At 42.6% G+C, this 23,299-nt stretch overlaps 1 protein-coding gene across 4 annotated transcripts in view; it reads left to right on the forward strand.

Annotated features, from left to right (window-relative positions):
* SSBP3 (single stranded DNA binding protein 3) overlaps positions 1-23,299 on the forward strand; it is a 116,239-nt gene that overhangs the window by 92,223 nt on the left and 717 nt on the right. Inside the window, exons 6-17 of one of the 4 annotated variants that reach the window (XM_082266204.1) lie at positions 2,004-2,081; positions 4,334-4,393; positions 4,542-4,605; positions 4,686-4,762; positions 6,634-6,689; positions 6,779-6,827; positions 10,132-10,167; positions 12,179-12,233; positions 14,762-14,832; positions 14,975-15,053; positions 15,167-15,195; positions 17,368-17,469. In XM_082266204.1, the coding sequence (XP_082122330.1) occupies positions 2,004-2,081; positions 4,334-4,393; positions 4,542-4,605; positions 4,686-4,762; positions 6,634-6,689; positions 6,779-6,827; positions 10,132-10,167; positions 12,179-12,233; positions 14,762-14,832; positions 14,975-15,053; positions 15,167-15,195; positions 17,368-17,469 (756 nt within the window). Of the gene's footprint in view, positions 1-2,000; positions 2,082-4,333; positions 4,394-4,541; positions 4,606-4,685; positions 4,763-6,609; positions 6,690-6,778; positions 6,828-10,131; positions 10,168-12,178; positions 12,234-14,761; positions 14,833-14,974; positions 15,054-15,166; positions 15,196-17,367; positions 17,470-23,299 lie in introns of all 4 variants that reach the window. The other 3 variants (XM_082266202.1, XM_082266203.1, XM_082266201.1) reach the window with 3 other exon arrangements.

Raw genomic sequence — 23,299 nt, forward strand, 5'->3', positions numbered from 1 at the left:
GGCCGGAGCCTAGAAAGCATTGCACTCATGATCAGTAGATTACAGGTGCAATGTGAGGCTCCTGCAGACTCTCAATATAGCGGTCTGCCCATACAGGCAGACAGTTACTAAAGTGCAGGAAGATCAATGAACCTAGAAGAGTACTCACCAATGCCCTCACAGTTCATTGACAAGTACAAGCTGGCTGCCATGGTGGCAGATGGTACTTGATGAATGAATGACGCAGTTGTGTGGGCAAAGCCCCGCACAGCCGTGCTATTTTTAAATTCTGACCGTGGGTGCGTGGAGAGGATCCTCTTCCTGTTGTCACAGGGGTTGAACTGCTGGAGCATGTTACACCCTAAAAATGGGCGTAGCGTGTAAGATGCTCCCAAAGGTGAAACTTTAAGGCTTTCCCATTAGGCCAGCTATTAAAAATTGTTCTTTCTCTCTTGGCAAAGATGACTAGCTGCTATTTAAGCACAGTTTGCAGGAAATTAGCCAGTGGTGAGATTTCTTATTAGAAAGTCCAGCATTTAGAAGGACTGGAAGCTGATCGGGGTCATTAAACCTACTCCCAAAACCTATATGCTGTTCAAACCCCTTTATTTAAATTTACTTTGATGGTAGTATGTATAAATTCGATTATTTTTTTTTTAATTATTGATTTTTATCCACCCTGGTGCTTACACATTCAGCCTGGGTTAAGACTACTCCAATGCGGGAACCTGCGCAATTCTTTTACATGTTCGCGCATTGCATCTCCCCCGCAAGCAGTTCACACTGCTCTCTGCAAACCGCTGCGGGTGTCATTACAAAGTTAAAAGGCTTTGGCCTGTTTGTGTGAACCCTGGGCACACAGAATTTTACGTTCTCTAAATGCAGATAAAATAATTTTGAAGGATGCCAGTAAAGTTTAATTTTATTCATTTATATTCTCCATCCGCACAAATGACTTTTCACTGTCAGAATATACTGATCAGCGGCTGCAGATGCTGATTGGCAACATTTTTCCAGCTTGTCCACATTTGAGAGAGGTCGATCGAACAATTGACTTCTATCGAACCAAGGGAGCCACAATTCCTTGCAGAATTTCGACCAATCTATGGCCAGCTTAGGAGTTCTCTTGTAGTGCTGAAAGCCACAGTGTTCTAATATGAATGCTTCAACACTTCGGATGTATTGGAGGCTGCCCCTTTCTTCCTGACTGACCCATCACATTGATAGATGGACCTTGGTAACAACTAGGGGGTTGCAGAAGACGGGCTAGCCTAGCTCTCCACCCAGAAGTATAGAAGACTGGTCAAGCCTGCTTACCAACCCTGTATGTCAGTAAAGGCTGTTCATCTAAGTGGTGAGCTATAGGCTGGAGGGCAATTAATTAAATTGATAAACTTTGTGTAAAAAATCTACAATTGACCTGAAACAATTACAATTTTGCTTTTAAAACATGAGCAAAATACATGCATGTTTGCCCATGTTTTAATGCTTTAAAAACTGCAAGTCCAGAAAATGTTTTTTTCGAGAAATGCACGCCGCTTCAGAATTTCCTGTTGTGCCTTTTTCTGGACTAAAGAAATGGTGTCAGCCCTACCCAGCTAGCTTTTGCGAAGTAGAATCTCTCCCACTCTTCTGATCGCCATTAAACAGGGGTGAAGTGTTTTAGTCCAAGAATATGGAGGGGTGACTGAACACTTTGAAATAAAGGAATTGTGCCCAGAAAAGAGAGATTTTTTTTTTAGATTTTTGATAACCCCAAATGAAAGAAAAAAAAAAAATCCTAAGTGGCATAATTGATCAAAAGAATGCAAATGAGAGAAGGTTATTGTTATGCAGGAGAAGCCTTCAAAAATGATTGCGCTATGCATATTGGTCCACAGGCAACTCCACTCCTCAACATAAATGGAAAAACTGGTATTGCATAATGTAGATATCTGTTTAGGCTCTGCTGTCAGAGGTATGACAGAACTCTTATATGCCCTTGGTTTATAGTAACTATAAGTTTGATGTGTTCTTTCCAGCAGGGTCCACCTGGATCTCAGCCATCTCCTCATGCACAGCCACCACCTCACAACCCCAACATGATGGGTCCTCACAGTCAGGTCAGTGACTCATTTAGGATCTTACATGAAATATTCCATTGCAGCTGGAGTCAGTAGTGCCTCTGTTTGGTCCACATATGATCTTTACTCTCTAGGTCAGTGGTTCTCAACTCCAGTCCTCGGGACCCACTAACAGGCCAGGTTTGCAAGATAACAAATACATTGCAGGTGATATCATTTGCTGCTCAAGGATTGCAGTATTCTAGTCTGCATCTCAACAAGATAATACTTTAAAAACAGGCCTGTTAGTGGGTCCTGAGGACCGGAGTTGAGAAGTTGAACCACTGCTCTAGGTATAAGTGGTATTCCGGAGCTACCATACTGAAACTGCCTCATACTGTAGAGCAGTGGTCCTCAACCCTGGCCTACAGGGCCCACTAACAGGCCAGGTTTGCAAGATAACTGAAATACATCCCAGGTGATATCATTTGCTGCTCAGTGATTGCAGTACTCTAGTCTGCATCTCCCCAAGGTAATACTTAAAATCTGGCCTGTTAGTGGGCCCTGAGGACCGGAGTTGAGGACCACTGCTGTAGAGTGCTTACTTTCTGCTTTTCTTTGAAGGAGGTGCTCTGCATTTAAAGAGATGTGAGACTTTGGACACTCAGATGTACAGGCTGGCTTTTGGGAAATGGAGATTGCCACCTACCAGAAATAACTGGGCTGTCTTATTACTTTGGCATGGTTCCAGTGCCAGGTTGCAATCTCCAATGTGGAAAGTGCAGGGACTGGTGGTTTGCATCCGATGATGTTTAAATCCCTCTGCTTAACTTTGCAAAGCTGAAGGGATTATGTGGATTATTCTGTTGGCAGATTCACGCGGTTGTGATGCATTACTGCACGTGCATTAATTGGTGTTGCTTTAAGGCTGTGCGTTTCTGCACATGCATTAAAGTGGTTGTATACCCTTACATGCCCAGTGAAGTGACTGGCCTCAAGTGATACACAGAAATTAAACAAATCCGCCTAATAAGTTGTACCTGTTTATCTGTAGCATTCTTCCCTACATTTTTTAAAAGTGCTGCATTTTAAAGCTTGCTGGAGGGGGGGGGGGGGATGATCCTACTCTACTCTACTCTACTCCTAGATCTTGGCTGTGACTTTACTTTGTTTTTTTCAAGTATACCTTTTGAGATTTTTAAAATGGGGTTATACAAACAGAAAATCCTAACACAGAACACTTAAGTGTGGGAAGAAACCTCATCCTATTTTGTATCAAAAAGAAAAATATTTCCTCTTACACAACAATAAGGATAAATCCAATATGCGTATTACTTCAAATACAAATTTATCCCTCCTTCCTTACACTATGTGTTCCTTAAATTACTCTATCCCCCCGCTAAAAAAAAAATCAAAAACCGAAACAAGGAAAAAGGGGGGGGGAGGGAAAAATTGACCAATGACAGAACCTACAAGGGACTCCCTCGCTCAGCTTGCTAGGGGGGGGGCAAACTTGCTGTTCCTTAACCATTTGTTGACCATGCAGATCTTACCCCTTCTTTCGAGAGGATAAATATATTCCAGGCCTCCCACATCCTATTATAGCTTTTTTTTTTTTTTAATTGTGTTGTCAGGATAATTTCTTCCATTTTATTTATTTCCTCTACTTTCCTTAACCAATCCAAAATTGTTGGCGAGGATTGCTTTTTCCAGCTGGAAGGAATACAAGATCTAGCTGCATTCACAAGATGACTAATAGACTTCTTTCTATCTTTTGGCCAAAACCTTGGTCAACTGTGACTTTACTTTGTTTTAACCATGTCAATCTGGTTTAAAATCTAGAGAGTTAGGCTCCGTTGCCATTTATGAGATCACAGGCGGAATCAAAATACCACAAATCGTGGCACCCACTTGTGATCTCCGTCATTTTCAATAGCACCCCAATCGCGGCGCAATTGCCGCTCAATGAATCGCAGTAAAATCGCACAAACAGAATCACGGGACGTCTTCCACTCAAAAGAAGTTCCGTAGCTTCTTGCCTAGGGTAGTTTTCGGAGTTTCTGCCTTTCACCTCAACCAGGACCTGTTCTTCTTTCCCTTTCATTAATAGGATTTTCCCATTCATTGTTTGCGGGTGGCTTGTGCTTTGCAAGTCCATCACTTCCTTTTTCAAAGCACCCTTCAAATATTAGATACATTGTCACAATCTCTACATTAGATTTTTGCTTTATGTAAGTTAAATTGTACATTTTCACTGTAAATCTTAATATACTTTAACTCATTCTAAATTATATGCTGTTCCCACTTTACAGCCTTTTATGTCGCCTCGATATGGTGGAGGACCCAGGCCGCACATAAGAATGGGAAATCAGGCAAGTTCTCTTTTAGATATACATTTTAACTCCCTCTTCACCTGTATGGATTTATTATTGATAACCGTGATTAGCTGTTAATACATTTATGACCCATGGTTGTGCCATTAATGACTGTAATATCAATAACATGTGCTTTTGTTTTTAGCCACCAGGTGGAGTTCCAGGATCACAGCCCTTATTACCAAACTCCATGGACCCAACCCGACAAGGTAACCTGTCACAAAGCTGACATTTGGTTCTTTTCCCTCTTTGTGGGATTTTCTCATTAGCTTGTCTTTTTATCCTAAAGGACACCCTGGCATGGGAGGACCCATGCAAAGGATGAATCCCCCCCGACCGATGGGCCCAATGGGTCCTGGACCCCAGGTAAGAATACAGACTTTCATTCACCTTTATTTCTCTTGTACATTGAAGATTACCATGACCTTATTTACCTACAAGAAGGGCCTTTGTGCTAGAGCTGGTCTCTTCCTGTGCTTCTGGTCATGTTGTAATTTGTGTTGTAATGGGACCAGTGATTTATTTTTTTTAGAGTAATATTTGCTAGTTTTGCCATTGCAGGGTGTCATTGGGCAAGTGAGTGTTTTCACTTTGAAACATTAGTCCTAAAATTAACTCTGCATGAGTTTACTTAAAATTGGAAATAATGCCAACAGTTTCATTAATGAGCAGTCAAAATCATCAACCCATTAGCGTTTATGGAGAAGGTTAAGCACTAATGCTTTTAAATGGTTCATCTACAGTGTGGCTCTGGGCATTTTTCTGAGATGGATCCAGCTTCTCTGCAGCCGCCACCGGATCCTGTGCCACCATCTTCATCTGTGATGTCATTGGCAGGCTGCGCCTGATCTTTCGGGGCCTGGTGCAGCCTACTGATGGCGTGCTTCTAGGCCCAACCCCCCTAATTAGGGTGAGGTGTGGGGTTCCCGGTGCATCCTTGGATATGCACGTTATATCTCATGGGGTGGTGTGTGTTTTAAAAACTTTAAAATTAAAGAACCTGATCTATGTGCAGCATAGGACTGGCATCAGAGAAGCCAAGTCAGTGGAATGTGTGAGAATCTGCTATAAGCCTCAATTAGAGACTGCAGACCACACATCCAGCAAACCAAAGGATGACGCAGTTGTACAGTGTGTGTATACAACCAAGTGCTGTCATCTTAGCCCCCGTTCACACTGAGGGGGCCTGTCAGGCGACCTGGTTGCCTGACAGGTCGCCGTAGGTCGCCTTCCATAGAGAAGCTGCGGACCCGTTCTAATAGGAGCGACACAAGTCGCTCCGACTTAGAAAAAGGGTCCGGAGCTTCTTTGGGGCGACCCGGAGCGACCTGCATTGACTTCAATGTTATGAAGTCCGTGCCGGCCGCTCCGAGGTCGCGGGGCGAGCAGCGCGCCACGACATATGAGGTCGCCCGGCAAAGTAGCGTCGCGCCAGTGTGAACGGGGGGCCTTACAGATGCATTATTATTTTTTTTTATATTGTCACGTAGTTAGTCACATAGTCAGGTTAAAATAAGACACAAGTCCATCTGGCTCAACCAATAAAAAAAACGGTAAAGAAAACCCAACCATACAATCCCATATACACCATCCTATACCCGCAGTTGATCCAGAGGAAGGCGAAAAAACCCCAGCAAAGAATAGTAGTCCGTGAACAAGGTCCAATAAGAAAAGCGGTAGTGTAAAACCACCCCGGAAAGTCAATATTAAAAGTTTAGGACTTACATTAAACCTTTCAAGTGACATGTCCTCTGTACATGTCTTCTGCAATAGATATGTCCCCTCTACAACATAGAAAAGGACATAACATTGCCATGAAAAGAATGAATGAAAGAATCGGGAAGACTGTAGGGCAGGCTTTGTTGTTTTCTAACCTTGTGATTGACAAGAGAGAGATGTCTGGAGAAACTTGTATAATTAAACTAACATGAATCTGGTGACTGATTTTATCCCTCTGTGGGATGGCGAGGCTGGCTGATTCTCTTACTGTCAGGCAGTTAATGCTCTGTGTCCTGTCATCTGAAATGTGGATCAATGCAAGCGTTAATCATATTAGACTCCGACTAATTATGATGATGATCCCGCCGCTCTTTGCATCGTTTGCATTATTAGTCAATAATTGTACTGTTACTAGATGGCTCTTCAGTCTGCACCACTAACCCTCTCATTTTCTTCTCTCCCACCTCTCTCCGGTTGATCCCTCGTTACCGTAGTCTGACCCTTGGTTATCATTGCAGAATTATGGAAGCGGAATGCGGCCTCCACCCAATTCATTAGGTCCCGGCATGAACATGTAAGCAGTCTGGCACAAGGGAATTCTGGGTTATTTGGTTTTCTGTGTCGAGGAAGTTTGCTCTAATGTGCTTTCTTGTATTGTTTCAGGGGTCCAGGAACAGGCAGACCATGGCCAAATCCAAATAATGCAAATTCAGTAAGTGTTTAAAGCAAACTTAATGCTACTAAACCCCCAACAGTAAAACCAGCCTGTATATACAGTAAAGCATGCTTGTTATACTCATTGTGGAACCTAAGGGGTTAATCCTCTGCAGTGTGTAAAAAGGCTGTTTGATCCTGTCTCCTCTGATCCTCCCCTTCTTCCACAGTCCCCAGTATATCTCCTGATAGAACAGAGGACAGGGGACAAGCTGCACAGGTTCAGTTTGGTGTGTATTGCTAGAGAGTTTTTTGTTTTTCTTGGGAGAGTGCATGTGATCAGCACAGGGCCAATCAGCACTGTCCAGACGGAAGAGCAGGAGTCATGAAGTCTCATAGGACAATCGGGGGAGAATGAAAACTCCCTTCTACAAGCTTTAACCAGACAGTTATAGTAATCACAAGACTGCTGTATACTTCTGATGAGAAGCAGTATTTAGCGGTCTATAGTTAGTAAAATAATTGCATTTCCATTTTCTGTGTACTGTGGGAGACCAGATATAGTGAATGCAGGCTCCTGGGTTTAGTAACACACTAAATATTTTGTGTTTTGCTGTAATCCCCAAAGTCTGCAATGCAATAAAAGTCGTAATCATCTGGGAATGTTGCTGTAGCGAGATACTGAGGGAACCATCCTACAGGCAGGCTTGGATTTACTATTAGACAGAGTATGTGCAAACCTATAGACTTCAGAAGCAAAGTGGCGGCTTTTTCCTATATAATGGTTAATCACTCTTGAATTTTTCCACAAGCTTGGGTAGAAATGGTCTCTCATAAGGTCAATCACAATATTCTAAACCCAGATTACCACCAGGAAAATGATGCCCCATGTTAAACAGGTGGTCCTAGCAAAGAGAAGTTACTTAAGGCACAGAAGCTGTGTGCCTATAGGCTTCAGTGAAGAAAATCCATCTCTAGTTGCACTTCTATTCCAGTCATCCTTTGCATAAGCTTATATTTTTCCTTCAGAGCTGTGCTTTTCCAGTACTGAGGTTGTGGCCGGTATTTGTTGCCCTTATTGACTTCAATAGGGCAGCCAACTGGATAGCACGTCCACCTGGCAGCACCAGGGTTCAAATCCCAACCATGGCACTACCTGCACAGAGTTTGCATGTTCTGCCTCAGCCTGCGTGGGTTTCCTCTGGGTATACTGGCACTCCAAAGACATGCTAGGAGGTTAATTGGCTCCTGTTTAGATGACCCTTGTATGTGTATGTATGAATGTGAGTTAGGGACCTTAGATTGTAAGCTCCTTGAGGGCAGGAACTGATGTGACTGTAGAATGTATATAAAGTGCTGCGTAATTTGATGGCGCTATACAAGTACCTGTAATAAATAATATATTTTCCCAGCATAGGCAGCAAGCGATAAGGTTGACAGTAGCAATATCACTGATCCCCAGTGTTTTAGTTATGGGTGGATTTCTCATAAGTGTATCTAAACCCAAGAACAAAATATTGCAGCTTATCAGTCCTTAGATGTGACAGCTGCATTTTTGTTTTTCTTTCATCACGGACATTGATATTACCAGTAGCCCTCTTCCTTTCCTAGGGTGGCACTGGTTTCTCGCTGTGCTATAATCATGGAGGAGCAGTGTTGTCGCTGTAGATCAGAATGTACTTGTACTACAGAAAAACCTCCACCCCTTTTTTTTCTTTTTATTTCTCAACCTAATAACAAAGGGAAAGTGTTCTGTAGGTCAGGGAGAATAGATGCGACATCTAGCTGATACCAAGCAGCAAGCAAAGGAAATAATTTCTGGCAGGATCAAGAGGTTTTTTTCTGTATGATCATTTTAAAGATAAAATGTGCATGAGACATGTACAGAATGCTTTGCTTTTGTTTAAAGTAGAACTATGGGCAAAATGTTTTTTTTTTCCACCTCATTTTGGATGGAGCAAGAGAGGGTTATTTATAACACTTGTCAGATTTTTTTTTTTGTCATCTCTGTCCTATTGATATTGTCCTTCACTTTCTATATCAATGATGGCGAACCTTGGCACCCCAGATGTTTTGGAACTACAGTTCCCATGATGCCCATGCACTCTGCAATTTGCTTGAGCATCATGGGAAATGTAGTTCCAAAACATCTGGGTTGCCAAGGTTCACCATCACTGTGTAACCTATATCATAGCCATACAGAAAGAAAGAGGAAGTCCCTGCAAATTAACCGGTTGCCGACCGCCGCACGACTATATACTGCGGCGGTCAGCCCCGGCCAGGCAGAGTGACGTATGGGTACGTCACTCGCCTGTCACTGACTTGAGAGCCAATTGCAGGCGGGCGCGCGCCCGCCGTGGCTCGTTCACTGACAAGTCAGTGCGTGTGACCGGCGGACCCGATGTCCGGTGAAGGTAGAAAGGCAGAGCGGCTTATGTAAACAAGCCGCCCGTCATTCTCCCTGGTGTAAAAATGAAGATCAAATGTTTCTACTATGTAGGACCGTTGATCTTTGTTTTTACACCAATAGCCATGTCCCTATACAGTTAGAATCACGCCCCTAGGACACTTAACCCCTTCCCTGCCAGTGTCATTTTTGCAGTAACAGTGCATATGTATAGCACTGATTACTGCAGTAATGTCACTGGTACCCCCAAAAGTGTCAAAAATGTCAGTCAAGGGTCCGATCTATCCGCCGCAATGTCGCAGTACCGAAAAAAAAATCGCAGATCGCCGCCATTACGCGTTAAAAAAAAAAAACACCAAAAATGACAAAAATCTTTCCCTTTTTTAGTAAACGCGATAACTTTTGCGCAAACCAATTTTATGTGAAAAATATTGTTATTTTTGCAAAATTTACGCTCTTTTTTTTGTTTATAGTGCATGATCAAAAAAATCGCACAGGTGATCAAATACCACCAAAAGAAAACTCTGTTTGTGGGGAAAAAAGGACATCAAATTTGTTTAGCAGCCAAATCCTCCGGGGCTTAAGTGGTTAAAGAAATTTCTTGGGGACCCCCAGGTCACCAGAACCTAGTGTCTCCATTGGAAGATTTCCCTTCTATTTACTTTTTTGGGGACAACCCAAAATTTGGGGTTTTCTTTTACTTTACCGTTCATTGATGGTAAACAGAACAAATAGAGGGAATCTCCTTAATGGGGGGACACAGACGGCAATAAAAATGAACAGGGGCTCTAACCCCTCTCCACTCTATCCAAAACTAAAAACAAAGTTCGCCTTTAGTTATACTTTAATTTTGCCCATACATTAAATTTTCATATTAATCATCATAGTGGTGGGGACATAGGATAGTAGGTAGTTGTCTCTGGATATAATCTAATCTTTGTACCTTGTTTTACAGATTCCATACTCTTCGTCATCACCTGGCACATATGTGGTAAGTTGGATAAACTGTTCGGATTTTGACTTTGTTTACTTGATCACTGACAAGTTCTCAGTGGCTGTTGCACACAGTTGGTAAACCAGCTGATCCCACTTCCCCTTCCACTCCTACCTTCTATAGTATAACTTGCCTCTTCACACTTGGTGAGTGTTTCAACCTGGCAGACATGCTATTTTGAGTCTTCAATGAGTAGTTCTAAAGCAGTCTTTAGGTACATGATGTGTTCCCGAAAATGATGGGTGAGATCAGATTTGTCTACTCTCGAATGACACTCCAGGATGCTCTGCAGCACCTTTCCGTCCACTACTGTGGTCATTGTTACCCCTTAACAGGAAGGATTGGACCCCAAACACTCTGATAGGTTAAAGATCACTAGAGATATATGGGACCCAAAAAAAAGTGAAATGACCTAAATCTAAAGCTGGCCATACACCCATAGGGTTGTGTGTTTTTAATTATTTTTTTCCTATTCAGCCTGCAGTTTCTGCAGGTGGAGGAATTATCCGCTGCAGCTATTGTATGACAGCTGGCCCCACTGGCTGTCAAAATATCAGAACGGTACCTGCATCTGGATGCAGAACTTCTTTGATCGAAAACTCTTTAGCAGGTGCCCTTGACTGTGGAGCGGAGTGAGGCCAGCAGGGCTACCCAATGGGTGAATTTTGTCTGCTTCCTCGGGAACAGGCTGAAATTTGCAGAGTGTATGGCCAGTTTTACAGTAAATACCTTTTTGAGGTCTAGCTTTTCTGTAGAGCTGTCGTCTTATGGAGACTCCATTTAGGTTAGGAAAAAATCTTCAGTGTAATGTACAAGCAGAGTTGCTAGAGGATGGCTAGATGATAAGAATGAGTGATGTGGGACCTTTAAAGCAGAACATCAAAGCAGCAGGACCTGAATAATATCTACATACATTTCTGAGCAGTCTTGTTTTGGATTAATGGCCAAAGACAATGCCACCCTTGTATAGGTGAGCCTGTAACAGTGCAGCCATGAGATGTGAATGAATAGTTCTTATTCCCCTCCAATACAGAGATGTGTGTTTTTGTATGTTTGGTTTTGCGGTTGTGGGCTCAATCGTTGTGGGCTCAATCGTTGTGGGCTCAATCGTTGTGGGCTCAATCGTTGTGGGCTCTGGATGCATCCTTGTTTCATAACTTGTACATATAAATAGGAAAAAGAAGGGTAGCCACACTCAAACAGGGACCTAAATCCAGGTCTGGAGTCCTGCAGGTATGGATGCTCAGGCTTCATAGCTCCATACACACTGGCACTTTTAAGCTCCTAGAAGCTATTATGAGTTTTTTTTTTTTTCCTGCTCCTAGAAGCTAATAGTGTTATCCTGGTTGTCCGTGTTATCCTATCTAACCATGCACACTATTATATGCTAGAGGCATTTTTTTAAGTTAGTGTTTAGGAGTAGAAAACTTTGTTTTCATAGAGTTCTTAGGCGTTTACCCAGCATAACACAGAAACGCTACTAAAACGCTCCTAACAGCTTTTTTTTTTCTTCATGTACTGTAAAAACGCAAATAAAATTGATTTGTGTTTTTTGAGCTTAAAAATACCGCTTGTGCGCATCGAGCCTCAGTATCCTCTTAATCACTTACACTAAATGCACCTAATATGAAGGAAGCCAGAAACTCAAGACATCCACGTTGAATCTTTATTTGCTGCAAGGTGATAACGGATGAAAACAGCTTACATGTTTCTGCCAACGGCCTTAGACATGTAAGCTGTTTCCATCTTATCACCTTGTAGCAAATAAAGATTCAACATGGATGTTTCAAGTTGCCGGCTTCCTATATCTAATCTGCATAATGCATACATAATTAATGCTTATATGTGTGCCCAGTGCTTTGATGATCTTGCTGGAGATATGTTAATGTGGTTTATATTGCACACTAAATGCATCAATGACTGCACTTGTTTTGGTAATCCTAGCCAGATATTCTTTGGTAAATTTTTGGAACATTTTCAAACCAGAACCTATTTTGTCTACATACAGGGGCCCCCTGGTGGCGGAGGACCTCCAGGAACACCGATCATGCCCAGCCCTGCAGGTGTGTATATTTATGCTACCTATGAATTGTTTTGCACCAAACAATGAATTGTAACCTGTTTGTTCGCAGTAACATAGCACGTCTATTGTCGATCTTTGCACTGTCAACTGGTTGCATGTAAAATACAGCGGTTGCTGGCCTTTTTCAGAAAATGCTAGTTACCTGGCAGTTATGCTAACTCTCTGGTTTCAGTAGTTGATGAATCCTAAACCCGGAGCAAGTATTGGGATCAGGACCATGTTTTTCTTGTGATGAGTTTCCTTTTCAGATTCCAGTCAAGCAATAGGCTTAGTCACATGGTTTCACTATTACACATATTGATAGTGCTGTTAAGATAAAGATGTATAAATAGCGATGTATAATTTTTTTTTTTTTTTTTGTAACAGAAATTTTATTTTTTATTAATTTTATGCATTACAGGAAAATTATTCCCCCGATGGGGGATTGTGCTACATAACAACAATCAACAAACCCTCACACTGATATAGGTTTAAAAGACATGCTATCCAAAGAATTACAGAAGGGCAGCGCCCCTGTTCTGGCTTTATAACTGGGTGGCAGGGAATACGAACAACCTGGATAAGGTGCAAGGAACAGCCATGACCACAGGGAATGTGCCCATCAATGAGTGGACAAAAAAGTGGCAGTCAGGATTTAAAAATGCATGAGGATGAAAATCCTGACTTTACAACTCTAAAGCCTTGTACACACGCACCGATTGTTGGCCGTAAATTTTCGGCCAACGTCCGATCGGCCGATTGTCGGCTTGTTAGTATGATGCTTCCGACAACCGACTGCAACTTTTCGGCCGAATAAAATCTGGTGTGCATGCTATAAAATTTTTGTTGGCCGTCAACAGAACGGCCGATTGTTCGTCAGTCAGTACAGATTTCAGCAGACAAAAATCAGATGAGCAAGACTGGGCATGCTCAGAGAAGAAAAAACACGGAAAGTAAACCAGAACATGACATCACTTCTGAAATTGGTTGTTGTTGGCCGAAAAAATTTGTGTGCAGTCTAGAGCACATTTCAACCAACAACCAACCAACAACACTGGACAAAAGTCAGCTGATCGGTCGGCCAACAATCGGTGCGTGTGTACGAGGCATTAAGCCCCGTACACATACACAGATTGTTGGCCGTAAATTGTTGGCCAACGTCCGATCTGCCGATTGTAGGCTTGTTAGTATGATGCTTCTGACGACCAACTGCGAATTTTCGGCCGAAAAAAATCTGGTGTGCATGCTATAAAATTTTTGTTGGCCAACAAAAAACGGCCAATTGTTCCTCAGTCAGTACAGATTTCGGCAGACAAAAATCAGATGAGCAAGACTGGGCATGCTCAGAGAGGAAAAAACGCACGGAAAGTAAACCAGCACATGACATCACTTCTGAAGTTGGTTTTTGTTGGCCAACAAAAGTCCAGTGCAAGTCTAGAGTACATTTCAACCAACAAACGCTACTGGACAAAAGTTGGCCGATCAGTTGGCCAACAATCTGTGCGTGTGTACGGGGATTTAGTCTCCAAAAAGACTGTTAAAGCAGTAGTATACCGATTTTTGTGACTTTTACCTACAGGTAAGCCTATAATAAGGCTTACCTGTAGATACAATTAATATCTCCTAAACCTGCACGGTTTAGGAGATATATGCCCTGCATGCAGCCTCTGACGTCTGCGGCGAGCTGCTTGCCGGATTTTGCCGGAAATTGAGTCTCCCGCGCGCATGGCCACTCTCAGCGCTGGAGATGCCGAACCCGGAAGAGACACAGAGGGAGCATGTCCACTCCCACAGCGGTGTCTGGGGGTCCGTGTCGGGGCTTCGTTTAAGGTAAATATTTCATAATGAGCTAGTATGCAATGCATACTAGCTCATTATGCCTTTGTCTTGCAGGGTTTGTTTTTTTTTTTTGTTTTTTTGTTTTTTCAGTATACAACCACTTTAATATACACAAGCTAGAGGGCCCAGCCCCATGGTGAATTTTTTGGGGGTCACCCTCTATTCTCTTAGATTATTCTGTATAGAGGTAAAACAGCATTGATGAGAGATCTGGTGGTGCCGTTGTCATGAGCCGCTAACAAGTGATGCTGAACAGTAATAGTATTGCTTGTGCTCATTTGACTAACATACCGGATATGTGGGGATCCCTGAGTGTGATACACATGCAGTAAAAGGACTGTTTTTTTTTTTTCTATGGAGCATAGGGAAAAATTACTGCACTAATGCCCTGTTTACACCTATGCATTTTTGGGGCGATGTGTTAAAATATAAATAATAAAAACCATGCTTGCTGCATCTTTTTGTTGCACTTTCATCAAAACACATTTTATACAGAGGTCAATGGTAATGCATCTAAAGCACACCATACAGATGTGAAACGGTCCTTATACATTTTTGTACCATGCTCTATGCGATAATCTTCTGCTTTTTTCCAGCAAGTGTAGCATTGCTTGCAATTGATCACAGTGCCTTGAAATATAAACATTATGGATTTTATGCAGTCATTGACGCTTTTTCATATTTTTGCAGAGTCGACAAATTCAAGTGACAACATTTACACAATGATGAATCCAGGACCACCCACAGGGAACCGGTCAAATGTGAGTACATAGACTAATACCTGGGGGGGGTTCATTGTTCCCAATGTACATATCCCAGCATTGGCAATCCAGGGATAACGTTGTCATTTGGCAGCTCATAAAATTGGGAGTGAAAATTTAATCTTTTGTGTTTTTACTTTAGTTCCCAATGGGACCTGGTTCTGATGGGCCTATGGGAGGAATGGGTGGAATGGAACCTCATCATATGAACGGGTCATTAGGTAAGTGACCTACCTTAGTAATTTCTTATCACTTATGTTTTAATTATAATTTTGTTTATATGAATGGCAAGATCTGTGACTTGTACTGATTGGTTATATTGGTTTCTCTTAAGGGTCTGGAGACATGGACGGACTTCCTAAGGTGAGGACCTGGATTTTTTTGCTATCAAATGCAAAACTTTTGTTAGTGTCTGATTGTTTTCTGGTATAATGCTGCTATGTCTTTGGAATTTCTATTGACCAGGGTTCTCTAGAAACAGTAAAGTATAGGCTTGGAGCTGCATTTGTTGACTTTTTGTTTTGAAGATAAATCACATCAGAATTTTTCCACTTAATAATGTGGCCTATAATCTGTACGATTCAATTAGGTACAAAACAAAGTCTTCAAGCCTTGGCTAAAAGAAAGAAAAGAGCCATTTTAACCTTGCAGCAGTCCAAATCAACAAAAGAATGGCTTCACCAGAAGATACGTTTTTTGGTATGGCCCAGCCAGAGCTGGGACCTGAATCCAATTCTGTGGGTTGATTTGAAGAGGGCTGTCTATTTTACACATGTACAATGCTGGTATACTCCAACCCCAAAAGACTGAAAGCTGTCTTTAAAATCGGTGCTCAGTTCAGGGTATTCATATACACTCACTGGCCACTATATTAGGTACACCTTGCTAGTACCGGGTTGGACCCCCTTTTGCCTTCAGAACTGTCTTGATTCCTTGTGGCAAAGATTCAACAAGGTGTTGGAAACATTCCTCAGATTTTGGTCCATAGTCCCGCAGTTGCTGCAGATTTGTCCGCTGCACATCCATGATGCAAATCTCTCGTTCCACCACATCCCAAAGGTGCTCTATTGGATTGAGATCTGATGACTGTGGAGGCCATCCAAGTACAGTGACCTCATTGTCATGTTCAAGAAACAGTGGTGAGATGATTTGAGCTTTGTGACATGGTGCAATATCCTGCTGCCTTCAGAAGATGGGTACACTGTAGTCATAGGGCAGTGATGGTGAACCTTGGCACCCCAGATGTTTTGGAACTACATTTCCCATGATGCTCATGGACTCTGCAGTGTAGTTGAGCATCATGGGGAAATGTAGTTTCAAAACATCTGGGGTGCCAAGGTTCACTGTCATAGGGGATGGACATGGTCAGCAACAATACTCAGGTAAACCGTGGTGTTTAAACAATGCTGAATTGGCCACATTCTGATCCTACCATCTGAATGTCGCAGCTGAACTCAAGTTCCTCGGACCAGACAACGTTTTCCAATCTTCTTTTGTCCACTTTTGGTGAGCCTGTGCCAATTGCAGCCTCCATTTCCTGGTCTTAGCTGACAGGAGCCAATCTGCTTCAAGGTTCAATGTGTTGTGCATTAAGAGATGGTATTCTGCATAACTTGGTTGTAACAAGTGGTTATTTGAGTTACTGTTGCCTTTGACATCTCGAACCAGTCTGCCCATTCTCCTCTGACCTCAACAAGGCATTTTCATCCACTCAACTGCCACTCACTGGATTTTTCTCTTTTTTGGACTATTCTCTGTAAACCCTAGAGATGGTTGTGTGTGAAAATCCCAGTAGATCAGCAGTTTTTTTTTATACTCAGACCAGCCCGTCTGGCACCAACAACCATGCCATGTTTAAAGTCACCTAAATGCCCTTTCTCCCCCATTTTGATGCTCGGTTTGAGTTTCAGCAATTTGTCTCCACCACATCTAGATACCTAAATGCAATGAGTTGCTGCCATGTGATTGGCTGATTAGCACTATATTAGGTACACTTGTTCAAAGGCTTGGTAACAAAGTGGCCGGTAAATGTATATGCAACCATATGCAATATTGAGATTTTTATTATTCCCCCTTTTAAACCTTTCAGTTTGTCTTTAATTGAATTGCACAGATTATAAGTCACATGGTGGAAATCATTTAAAAGTGAATTATCTTGGTCTAATTTTTATTTTTCTGCAGCCTTTGTTTTCTGGGAAGATGCCAGTAGGATGAGTTGCTTGTTTCATATCTCTCAGATTCTACCAGTAAGAGTGTGTGTTGGTGTGCAGGAGGAGGAGGGGGTGTTGGCAGCGTAAAGTCACAGTGATGGCGAGATTTCGGGCACTTGGTGGTCACAGTACAGTGATGGTGAGGGGGGGTTGGTAGCAAACCAAATAGGGAGCGGTGCCTTCACATGGAACAGTAAGTCTAGATGCAGTCCTCCCCGCCATTGTATGGTGCAGTGGAGAATCCCAGGGCTGAACAACTTCAAACATCTTTGAAATCTAAATACCTGGTCTTGTATTGAAAATGGTTTTTCGTTTTCTTTTGCAGAATTCCCCAAACAACATAAGTGGCATTAGCAACCCTCCAGGCACACCTCGAGATGATGGAGAGTTAGGAGGAAACTTCCTTCATTCCTTCCAGAATGACAATGTGAGTGTTCTGCTGACAGAGCTATTCTCTAGCAAAAGGCTTGGCTTGAAAAGTCCTTCTTTACAATTTATTAAATGTAGATATTTCAGGGAGTATAAATGTGAAATAGATGGCTAGACTGAATTGGGAATGATTGTTCTCTTGTCAACAGTACAAGTGTGCCCCCCCCCCCCCTTTTGTGAGCAGAGGTTACCAAAGCGAGCATAGAGGGATATCTTCCAGAGGTTTGAACCTCTCACCACCCCATCTAAAAGGGGGAAAAAAAAGAAAGCTTTGGCCTTAGATGCACGTTAATTGAATACTGTCAAGACATACACTGGTGAAGGTCTCTGTTTCATACTTTTTTTTTTTTTTTGTTTTTAAATAAATCTGGTATAGTCTACTAGGGATCGACCTATATCGTTTTTTCATTGCCGATACGGATACCAATATTTTGGTCATTGCGTATCGGCATGGGCCGATATTTTCGTACATTTAAAAATTTTTATTTATTTTTTTTACTTGACAGGTACTATTGTGGAGGGATCTGGGGGTCATGACCTCACTTTTGGGTTTTTGCATGGAGACCCGATCAGAGCCGAATGCGGCTTTGATTGAGTCTTCGACGACTGTGCAGGCTGGTAGCCCGGGTCTGGTGGGACGTGAGAGCCGGGGGGGGGGACATCCTCAGCCGCATCCCTTTCCCATAACTGAGAACTGCAGAGAAATTGCCAAATTGAGCAAAACCAGAGTAGATCAAATAAATCTCAGAGCTGCCATACTTTGTGTTTGAGGGTGCTAATGATGCCAGAATCTGTGTATAAGTATTTGAGTCCATGATCCATAGCAAACATGCTGCCAATAAAGTGTAAGCTTTATAAATATTACTTGTTTTTCGGATTAGTGACTAGCTCAAGTAGTGAATGGAAGAGTCCTGGAGCTGGTACCTCCATCACCATCAGGATATTGAGCTATCCCTGCTGGCTTTTGATGTGATCCTGTGTTTTAATTGCTTAAGACTCCCACTTGCAAAGGGCCTATTTGTAAAGTGTATGCTGGCTGACACTAAAATGCCTTCTGCCCTGGGTGGGGGCTGCACTTACTAACTCGTATGCTGGTTGACTTTTAGGCAGCATGTAACATCATTGGTGTCCAATACACGCAGCAGTATGCACTGGCTTTGAGGCACTGAAGATGCTATATACAGTGCATCCGCAAAGTATTCACAGCGCTTCACTTTTTCCACTTATGTTACAGCCTTATTCCAAAATGGTTTAAATTCATTATTTTCCTAAAAATTCTACAAACAATACCCCATAATGACAACATCAAAGAAGTTTGTTTGAAATCTTTGCAAATTATTAAAAATAAAAAATGAAAAAAATCCCATGTACATAAGTATTCACAGCCTTTGCCATGACACTCAAAATTGAGCTCAGGTGCATTCTATTTTCACTGATCATCCTTGACTTGTTTCTACAACTTGATTGGTGTCTACCAGTGGTAAATTCAGTTAATTGGACATGATTTGGAAAGGCGCACACCTAACAGTGCATGTCAGAGCACAAACCAAGTCATGAAGTCCAAGGAATTGTCTGTACACCTCCGAGACAGGATTGTATCGAGGCACAGATCTGGAGAAGGGTACATAAAAATTTTTGCAGCATTGAATGTCCCAATGGCACACAGTGGCCTCCATAACCTGTAAATGAAAGACGTTTGGCACCACCTAGCCAAACTGAGCAATTGGGGAAGAAGAGCCTTAGTGAGGGTGGTGACCAAGAACCCAATGGTCACGCTGACAGAGCTCTAACGTTTCTCTGTGGTGAGAGGAGAACCTTCCAGAAGAACCATATCTGCAGCACTCCACCAATCAGGCCTATATGGTAGAGTGGCCAGATGAAACCACTCCTCAGTAAGACACATGACAGCCCGTCTGGAGTTTGCCAAAAGATACCTGAAGGACTCTGAGACCATGAGAAACCAAATTCTCTGGTCTGATGAAACAAAGATTGAATTCTTTGGCCTGAATAACAAGCATTATGTCTAGAGGAAACCAGGCACCGCTTATCACCTGGCCAATACCATCCCTACAGTGAAGCATGGTGGCCGAAGCATCATGCTGTGGGGGTGTTTTTAAGCAGCAGGAACTGGGAAAAATGTAAGCAGCACTGTACAGAGACCTCTTAAAGAGGTTGTAAACTCGTTCAGAAAATTTTTTTTTTTTTTACAACCTGCAAGAGAAAGACATAATGAGCTAGTATGCATCGCATACTAGCTCATTATGAAATACTTACCTTAGAACGAGCCCCCGCCGTGCCGCTCTCTTACCTGTATGATGGGCGACATGTTCAGTCGCCCGTCTTCCGGGATCACGGCATCCGGCCATCTGATTGGCCGGAGCCGCGGTGACGTCACTCCCGCGCACGCGCGCGGGAGCCGACGGTCACGGCACGGGGCTCTGAAGGAACGGCACGATCAGCCGTTCCTTCAGAGCGCATGCGCCAGTGACGTCACTGGCTGCATTAAAGGTAAATATCTCCTAAACCGTACATGTTTAGGAGATATTTACAGTACCTATAGGTAAGCCTTATCATAGACTTACCTATAGGTACAACTTCCTGAGGAGGGTTTACTTCCTCTTTAATGTAAACCTATTCCAGAGTGTTCTGGACCTCAGACTGGGGTGAAGGTTCATCTTTCAACAGGACAACAACCCTAGGCGCACAGCCAAGATAACAAATGTCCTCGAGTAGCCCAGCCAGAGCTCAGGATTGAACCCGATTTGAATATCTCTGGAGAGATCTGAAATTTGGCTGTGCATTGACACTCCATCCAACCTGATGGCGCTTGAGAGGTCCTGCAAAGAAGAATGGGAGAAACTGCCCAAAAATAGGTGTGCCAAGCTTGTAGCATTATACTCAAAAAGACTTGAGGCTGTAATTGGTGCCAAAGGTGCTTCAACAAAGTATTGAGCAAAGGCTGTGAATACTTATGTACATGGGATTTTTTTTCTTTTTTTTTTTTTTTTTTTTTGATTTCAAACAAAACTTCTTTCACATTGTCATTATGGGGGGTATTGTTTGTAGAATTTTGAGGAAAATAATGAATTTATTCCTTTTTGGAATAAGGCTGTAACATAAAATGTGGGAAAAAAAAGTGCTGTGAATACTTTCCGGATGCACTGTACACCAAAATGGAATCTTTCACTGACCGAATGAAGCCAATGCATGCTGCTAGCTGAGATCAGAGGAAACAATGACTTGGCCCACCTTGGGGCCAATCTTTGATATCGATCAATTAAATGTGAGTATGGTAGTGCATGCTATGCCATATCCAAGGGAAAAGTAGGGATTTTTTTGCACTTGCCTGAAAGCACACAATTTGGTTGCTTTCACTAAAGGAGTAGGGTAATTTCACTTTGCCAGGGATTGTGGTGAAAATTAGTTTTACAAAATCGTGTGCAAAAAAAAATGGAGCGGGAAAGGTTTTTGCTTGCACATGATTGGATTGAATTCAGCAGAGCTTCGCCTCATCCATTAGGCAATATAAAAAATCCTTGCAAAGTGAAAATTTACTTTCTCAATGAACAGTCTATATACTCTTTATAATTCAACCCCAATGTTTTTCATTTTAAATACAGTACAAAGTAGAGAACAACCCACCCCTGCACTAGAGTCAGCTGTAGTGTCACAGGTGCCTGATCAAATCATGGATAATCTCATAGATGCCTTGCTGCTCTCTAGGACTGGGGTGGTCCTGACAGTGCTGTGAGAATGGAAAAAGAAAAGAGGGCACACTGGCCTAGTGCATTATCCAAAAGATTTATTAAAATATATGAATAAAATCCTAAAGATGGCTACTCGCAAACATAAGTTAAAAACACCAGATGTGTGGCTATCTCTCATCAGTTGCTCAAATCACCAAACCTGGTAGTAGGGGGTCCTGGATGAGAGCCCTTCAGGCTGACGTGTTTCAAAGGACTGGCTGCCTTCAGAGCCTACTAGAAACCAATGAGAGCCACACATGTGGCCTGACGAGCGTGTTTTTAACTTAGGTTTGTAAGTAGACCTCTTTATGATTTTATGCAATTCTTTAAATCTGTTGGGTAATGCACTAGACCAGTGCGCCCTCCTTTTCTTTTTCCATTCTCACCGTACAAAGTAGACCCATCTATTTAAATGCTGTTTATCTTAAGACACACCGAACACTTCCATCAAATTAACAGAGCGCAATTTACTTTCGTAACTGTCACAATCCGTATTTGTAATGTCGGTCAGTATTGTGATTCCATAGCCAGTACTGTAATGTGACCAATAGGAATGTGATACAAGTCACTTTTTATAGCTCTGTTCACATACAGTGTGATGACTGGTGATTTTTCTGCACAAGAAGAGCACCGGACACTGCTAGTACACATACAACAATTTTCTATGTGCCCTATTCACACTGCAAAGCATCCCAGAGAGGTGTGGTGCAGTGAGCTGCGATAAAATGCAGACAGCACATCGTGCTGCTATACAATAACCTGAATGAAGTGTCACTTTGTACACTTCAAATAAAGCGTAAAAAAGGGAACTGTGTGATGTGCTGAAATGCAGACCACACAGTCCCCTACTGCCTGCTCACTGCATCCGGAACAGACAGCTGTTGCACCTTAAACTACTGCTGTTTAGTGTGTAGCGGCTGTCCATTGCTGTGTAAACGGGCCCTAAGATGTCACCAAACCACATTCTATTATTATTATTATTATTATACAGGATTTATATAGTACCAACAGTTTGCGCAGCGCTTAACAAAATGAAGGCAGACATTACAGTTAGAATACAATTTGGAACAAGAGGAATCAGAGGGCCCTGCTCGTTAGAGCTTACAAACTAAAAGGGAGGCTCAATTGATACAAAAGGTAATAGCTGTACTCTGTAATGGGTACTAGCCTCATTCAGATGGCGTACACTGCCTAGATGGGCGAATTTCTGTGGCAGGTACAGCCAGATGTTGGTGATCTGCTGCAATCATGAAGCCTGCTCAGATCAATGACAGGTTGACGCTGTCCATGGCTGTTCACATGTAGTCACACATGGAGCGATTACATACAGTTGGGGACAGATGAGTGGCCTTGTTTTAGTTCAGAGCCAGGGCCACTCATCTGTCCCTAATCGTATTACGTGTAGACAGTGTCATCCCGTCATTGAGAGTGTGAAATGTGTAAGTGGACTTATTCTTATGTTGTATGGCGTGTGCCAGTTTTTCAGATGGAATAAAGAAATTACGAGTTTTCCTGGTGCACAGTCCTCCAATTATTCAGAGCTGATCTATGGTCAGTAATGACCTGGATTTACACCTGGCAAGAGTAGACTAACCTGGAGCCTAATGGGTTTTACCATACCTGCCATGGAAATACACTGATCTGGGTGATGTCAGCCAGGAATAAAGACTAAAATATTGTGATGTCCGTATTATGATGTCATCAAACATATGGTCGTCTAGCAAATCTGTGAGATCAGTTCCTTTTAATGGCTTTTCCACTGCAAGTACTGGCTCGGCTTTACTCTGCCCTGCTTGGCCCGGTTTGCTTTTCCACTGCTGGTACCGCATGGTACGGTGTTGGAACGGTTCGGTACGGTTTGCTTTTCCACTAAAGTAGTACTAAAGTTAAGTGGGTGGGATAACAACGATTCTCTGACCAATCAGTGGCTAGTAGTGACTGCATGCAAAGGATTGTGGGATATGGTACCGGGTATGGTACCTCTTGGAACCACAATCGAGGTGGTACTGTTTTAGGGAGCCGTACCATTCGGTTCCATGCAGTGGAAAAGCGCTACCGTACCGAACCGTTCCTACACCGTAC

Source organism: Pelophylax lessonae (genome assembly GCF_965119305.1).
Source record: "Pelophylax lessonae genome assembly, chromosome: 8".
Taxonomy (NCBI): Eukaryota; Metazoa; Chordata; class Amphibia; order Anura; family Ranidae; genus Pelophylax; species Pelophylax lessonae.